This window comes from Phaethon lepturus, unplaced genomic scaffold, assembly GCF_000687285.1.
Source record: "Phaethon lepturus isolate BGI_N335 unplaced genomic scaffold, ASM68728v1 scaffold52169, whole genome shotgun sequence".
NCBI lineage: Eukaryota > Metazoa > Chordata > Aves > Phaethontiformes > Phaethontidae > Phaethon > Phaethon lepturus.
In genome coordinates, this window is record NW_010562397.1 from 1 (window position 1) to 6,937 (window position 6,937).

The 6,937-nt window shown below is 36.3% G+C and overlaps 1 protein-coding gene across 1 annotated transcript in view; it reads left to right on the plus strand.

The window, feature by feature from the left end:
• Positions 1 to 322: 322 nt before the first annotated feature.
• Positions 323 to 6,937, plus strand: part of ACYP2 (acylphosphatase 2, muscle type) — a gene marked incomplete at its 5' end in the record, with an annotated part of 41,440 nt that continues 34,825 nt past the window's right edge. Inside the window, 2 exons of the mRNA XM_010294235.1 lie at positions 323 to 339; positions 2,591 to 2,700. Of these exons, the coding sequence (XP_010292537.1) occupies positions 323 to 339; positions 2,591 to 2,700 (127 nt within the window). The remainder of the gene's footprint in view (positions 340 to 2,590; positions 2,701 to 6,937) is intronic.

Consider the following 6,937-nt stretch of genomic DNA (forward strand, 5'->3'; position numbering starts at 1 on the left):
GCTGGCAGCAAAGCTTTTAAGTGAAAATTAAGTCAAAGGCAGTTCTCATGCTGCAGCGTCTTCATTACAGAAAGCCACATACGCTAACTGCGTTAATTAAAATAATCGTTTGTCGAAGGGAAGACTCAAGGCCGGCTTGTATCCAAATTTACTGTAAGAGTTTTTCCCAGTGTTAAAATGTCATAACTGCTGTCCAAAATGTCTGTAAGAAAAGACCACAGATGACTTCTATACGGTTTCTCTTAATATAGAGTTAAAGTAAATGCCTAGAAGTGGTAGTCTTTAAAATTATTTTAATGTCTTGTTTTTTTTTCTTTTCTAGGTGTTTGTTTCAGGATGGTAAGACACTATCTGTTCTACCAGTTCTACTTTACAGTATAGTATTTCCAGTGCTAAAAATATGGCATCAGGTCTGTAGAGTATGAACATATCCAACTGCTGTTTTCAGTTCTAGGTTAGGTGGTTAAGTATTGCTAGTTTATTGAAAAGGGAAAAATACCTGTTTTGTATTACTGGTATATTAAAATGGATTTTTAAAAGCTTACTAATGTGTTACATGTTTGTATGGTATATAAAGATTGTGTTTGGATTACTTGTGATATAACAGCCACAAGAGCATTATAACATGTTAATCTTTAGAAAGGTTAAATCTGAAGATCTTGATATTAGCTTCTGAAACAATGTGTTCCAGTTGAAATTTTTTTAATCGCAATTATAGTGCTGCTATGTAAAGAAGCTTACTGTGTTTCCTTGTAACGATGTGCTACAAATGTGCAGTCTGTGGCTCCCATCCCAGCCAAACATCTCCACCAGCTCTGAACCTGCAGCAGGTAGTGTTCTCACAGAAACCCAAGAAAGAGGAGGACGCATTTCAAAAAAGAACAGTTCTTTGTCTGAAAATAGTGGGCCATGCTTAATATTAGACCTAAAAGTTTTTATGCATAGTTTATATGTGTTGTGAAATAGTGCAAAATTGAAATGGATAGAGGATTACAATATGGTATGTCTTGAATTCAATTATTCTATCGAGTGAATAGTGTGTGTCCCCACATTGTGGTGGGCAGGTGCACGCTTGCTCTGCCTTGTGTTGAGCTGACCTGCAACCATGTGAACACACCACAGTGCCAGTCCTGAGCAGTATTGAGAAACAGGTGGTCAGCTGCATTACCATGCTTTTGGACAAGTTTGTATGAAGAAGCTGCTCATAATCAAATTGAAAAATACTCTTCATACTTAGCAACACCTTTTTCTTGCCTAGATTGCCTCAACATTTGTTTAATCTTTTGGAATGTAGTCATATTGACCTGAAGTTTGGCTGTTGGTGTTAGAAAAGTGTCTAAAGATGCTGATAATGCAGCGTGTGCATTTAGTATCTGTGTACTGTTTTGGGTATTACTGCACATGCTCAAAAAATTTGGTGGCTATTTCTCATGAAAATGTATTGAAAACTCTCAGAACTTGTTAGAGCTATCAGTCTGTTGGTGTTCTGTAATACAAGATAAAAACATGGGCCTCAGCCTTATACCTCTTTACTAAACATGCAAGAAGCAAAACAAAGGCAGTACCTTTAATGTAAATAAACTTGGTATTAATGAAATTAAGTACTGTGTATTGGCTAATAGTGTGTTTATTGGCCTACATGGAACAAAAATTTAATGGATTTCTGCAAAAGAGCCTTTCTGTTCCTTACCATTTCACTGTTCAGACACAAATTGTGAAAACTGTGCATGTATTTCATATGTACATGAAAGAGAATGACAAAGTTGAAAACCAACACCCCACCTCAAAAAACAGAGTACTTGAAAGTTCCTGATATCATCAAAAGAAGTGCATAGCTGGGAAACCATAATTTGTTCTAGTATTGCAAATATATTTGAAAACCAGTATAATTGGATTATGACCTTTGCTGCTCTTTGCTTGTAGTAATGCAGCAGCTGAGGGTGGAATTTAAGGGGTGAAAGTCAGGTGGAAAGGATTTAAAATGAAACTATGAAGTTTGTACATGTAGCAAATTTAATGGGTTTAGACACTGTTATTACTGAAGAGGCAAATGAGCAGTGATAGGAGCTACAGAAAGGAACAGAGTAGGTACAAGAGAGTGGTGTGGCATTAGTAGAGTCCTTTGTGATCAAAATTGTGTTAAAAATCCTGGAAATAAGGGGAGCAAGTCTTTAGCCTTCCTGTGAATGGAAAAAAATTGCCTCGCACCATCAGAAGGTTTCTATGCATATACACATGATAAAGCAAAGAGGAAGATTACTTTTGTTAGAAGCAGTGTAGTGTCTTGGTGGGAGCCATTGTATCTGTAGTTTTTTTGAAGAAAAGTATTAAAAGCTGTGAAAATGGAAGTGGGAATTAACTCATGTCTTATTGTATATGTAAAAACTCATTCTTGTTCAAAAGTTGGCTGCTTCTGCAACTTCAGAGCTGACAAGAATATCTTAATGCCTGAGTATGAGCATCGTCTATGGCTAATTTTTTTCTTAAGTGTAGGTCTTAAAGCTATGAAAATGAAAGTGAGGTTTTAAGTGGTATATATGTGGTGTATGTGCTGATACTGATTGTCCTTTTTTGTTGTTTTTCAAATCAGTACACAGAAGAGGAAGCTAGGAAATTAGGAGTGGTTGGCTGGGTTAAAAATACGAGTCAAGGAACTGTAACGGGCCAAGTTCAGGGCCCAGAAGATAAAGTAAATGCAATGTAAGTATTTTTGTGGGGTTTTTTGTTTTTGGTTTGTTTTTTTTTTTTTAGTCTTAAAGTCATTTACAGAAGCATGTTTAATCCAAAGTGACAAGTAGATTCAACTGTTAGTAATGTAACAGTACTTTCAATAATCAGTTTTGGTTTTGAGGAGTTAAGGAGGTAGATTCTTTTAAGCTGTAAAAATAGTGTGGCATCAGCCAGTTTTAACTTCTAACATCACACAGTTTGTATTTCCCTAACATACTCTTTTCTTGTGAAATGAAGAAACAGCCTTTATTCATACACATGAGCAATTCTTCAAAACATCTCTGTAAAGAAACAGACTGAAGGACTTCTCAAAATGCTTGCTCAGCCTGTGCTTAAATCAATTTAAAGGAAACTGGGTTTAAGGAAGATTTTTTTTCCTGATTTAAAAAAAATACACATTTCAGCAAAGGCCTGTAGTCTCTACCATCTCGAAATAAACTTTGAAATACATTAGTGTCTTTAAAAGAATGGGTATTTTCTTTATTAAGCTGCCAGTTTCTAAGTGCTTACAGCTATGACTCTGAGGAAATGATGCCTGGAAAAACACAAAGCCCAGTTCAGTTGCTTCCAAGTATCATTTTTTGCAAGCGTTTATAGGGAGGATAGGGAATTTTAAAAAATTCTCCAGTGGTTTGTGTTATCAATAAAGAATGAGTGATGGTGAAACTTTCCTTTGTAAGCTTTGTGGATGGGCAATTATTAGTGCAAATTCTGCCAGCACTTTCTGATACAGGAATTGCCTCAAAACTGAACTTAAACTGAAGTTGGCTCTTTGCAGAGAAAATAGTGTTACATTTTCTGGTAAAGAGATTTGTATGCAATTACCTCATGTGGCAGAAGTATTTGTAGCAATTTTCTTTGGTCTTGAGCTTAACATTAGGTTGCTTATCTTGGGCTGCAAAACACTTACAAAGCCAGAGGAACATCAGTTGTTTGCTTCCTAGGTCAAGTTTATACTTATTTTCTGGAAGACGTTTGTTATTAGCCTGATCTAAGTATTTTGTAAACTTAGTAACTTGGTGCCATCTCTTTAGCTAATTTAGAACACCAAAAATGAACGTGTGAGCAATCAGGATTTGCTTTCTGTTTGTTGGAGTACTTTTTAATTTAAAAATTTCTCGTCAGTTGATTTATTCTCCTTAAGGAGGTTTAAGTGAAAGCACAGCTTAGCTCCTGATATTTCTTGTTTTTGCATGAACTAATATTGCTGCAGAATGGTGTTTTTGTCAATCCTTTTCCCTTTCCTGGTACCTATGTTAATGGGATTTAAAGGAAACTGCGCTTACCCCAACACCAGGTGGTTTGTATGCACTAGGAGATCTTACAGTAGAGCTGCAAAATTAGACTAACAAGACTAAGCTTGTTCTTAAAAGATGAGTTGGCATACAGGTTATTCCAAAAGGAAATAAATGTTTATATTTTCATTGCCCTACAATTTTAAGTAGGGTCAGCAAGCTGGATTGTGACCAAGAAAAAATGTCAAAGCTTTTGATGTATGTTGTGGTTGACATTCAGAGCAATTAAAAAGCTGTTTTGAGCTGCTGTTTCTTCATTTCATGCTGGAAATCAATGTTTTCCTCTGTGGGAGTAATGTTGCAATGCTGAAGTTGAAGTATGATTTTAAAGTATCTTTTGAGGTACAGATTATTGAATTTGAGATCCTGGAGTAGAATGCTGAGGGAGAAAACAGTTTACTTTTCCTTGCTCCCTGTGTGGGCTCTCATATGTTGAAAAGGTAGTGACTTTATTTTTGGCATTAAATTGGTGAACTTGCATATGAAAAGGGAGCTATTGTTTATGAACAGCTCCATGGAAAGGCCTTTATTTCTTTCTGCTAGTACATGTTAATAGAAGATAAAAATAGGTTTGAGTTTTTGAAGTCTTTTCCAGAGTTAATAGCAATTTTTTGTAATCCTCAGTCATGATTCCTAGGAATTTGCAATACTGTGCTCTAGATTCAAGAGTTGTTTAACATGCTATATTAAATAAAAACAAAATGGGACTTGCTTCTGCTGTGGCAAATTAAACTGATAATCTTAGACTTATGTTTGTATTCAAACTCTGATAAATAATCAGGAGGAAATTCTGGCACCTACTTCTTATTGCAAGCTCTGATTTGTATTTGCTAGGTACCCAGAACTTAAGAGACTGTAAGACACTTCTTAAAAATTTGGAATCTCCATGTTCAAAGAAATTGAACACTTTTCAAAGAAAGCCAGTATGTGAATCAATCTTGTAGGATATGTTAAGAAAGGTTCCTGGTGAGTGCTATTTCAAATATTGGAACAATGTGTTACCTTGTAGAAGTCTTTCAAGACTAGTTTGTGCAGTATCTTTTGGACAAGTATTTTCATACTTGCATAAGTTTCCAAATTAAACTTTAAGCACAAAATAGCCTGGTTTTCAGGAGGTGCAGCACTTGGACTTTTAAAAATCATGTATTAATGATAATAAAATGATTTCTCCATTGTTTTACTGGTTCTGGCTTGTTAATGTTAGTGTTTTTCAGGGGGCAGGTGGAAGGGGTGTTTTGATATATCGTAAACTATGTTTATCTTTTCATGATGCTAAGAAGAATCGAACACATAGACTAAAAAGAGAGTAGGGATGCCATAAGAAAGTACAGTTCTAGAACAGGTAAACAGAAAAAGCAGTATGGAAGGGAAGAATGAGGGATAAGAGTTTGAAGAGGATAAAGATAGGGGTAGCGTACAAAATGTGGGAAAAACACCGTGAGGCAATTCAATGTTACCAGAAGCATGGAGTGAAAAACAAAGCATGCTTTTGTTCTGGAGCAGTAATGCGGCAAACCTCTAAGCCAACGGTTTTCCAGCAGCAGTCCTTTGCTCCTGATTTTCTGACCCTTTTTATTCTGCTTGTATCACTACTTGTATTGTGAGGCACAGCTAGGAAGCATCCAGTACGGGCTCAAGAAACAATGCCTTTATGTGATTTTTTTTTTTTTTTTTTTAAATGCAGGCTGCTTGGTAAAACACAATCTGGAAGGAATTATGAGGATATCCACAATGATCTATTTAAGCATTACTGTTATGCATGTGTAGAGTTTAGATGGAGAGTGTCCAGAACCAGTATAAAGTGGAGAAAATAAGATTTAAAGCAGGAGAGTTGGAGGTATGACTATCCATCTGCTTTAAAGATCTGTAGTGAAGTGAGAGTATATTAGAGAAAATCTATTCTGAAAATCAGTTGGCCAGGTAGCTGATGATCTTTGGAAAGACTTGGGGAGACAAATACAACTTTATTGTTTTAGAACTGAGGGATAAGGTGCAGGAAGGCAGCCGGAGGCTATGTATCTGCTGCTGCAGATGCCACACAGAAGAGTGTTTGCTAATGAATGCAAGGAGCTGTGCATTTGGTTCCTTCCCATACTGCCAGGAAAAAGAACTGGCCTCTTTTACCTGCACCTGGTGTAGTTTCTTGAGCAGCGTGCTGAAGCCTGGATTTTGTCCTAAAATGTGTAAGTAATTGTTTCCCTGTAGACATAAAAATACGATTATGATGAATTACTTCGAAAGATGACATGCAAAATATAGCTTGCTCTGGCACATGTAACAACTTAGCAGGGGCATTCTGACTCTTGCAGAAATAAATGGAGGATGATAGGTTAAGTGTGAAGGATTGGGCCTGAGAAGTGCTGCATGCGCAAGAAGCTTCTTTCGTTATTGGACCATTCACTTAGTGTTGAGCATGGGTATAGATTTTTGTTGAAGCAATGCTGGAAGGCCTTGACTTACGTTCTGTGGTGGTGGAATCTCAATCACATGGAAAACTGGCAAATTTTACTGACTTCCCTGAGGCTAGGATTTCAGTGTGAATTTCACTGCAATGCAGGAAGCTTAAGGTGTGAATGAGCAGGCTTTGATTTTGGGTATTTTCATTCCAAGATTTGACTTCAGTTTGTTTTTAATGAAAAACTTTCAGATTCTTAAAGATCAGGTGACTTTTATGTAAAAACGTGCTTTGAAGCCTTTTTTTTATTTTAATTGGGAGGTCTTGCAGACCATTTTAGAGGGTATTTTTAAGAGGACTTAGAACCTTTTACCTGTAAGCTTGCTTTAACATCGCTTGATTTTTAACCTCTAGATGGAGCTGTTTGTTCTGTAGATACTTTAACTTCAAATTATGTATAATTGAATCTATTTTTAGACTGTTATGGTAGAATCCATCTTTTTCTTCACTACCTCTT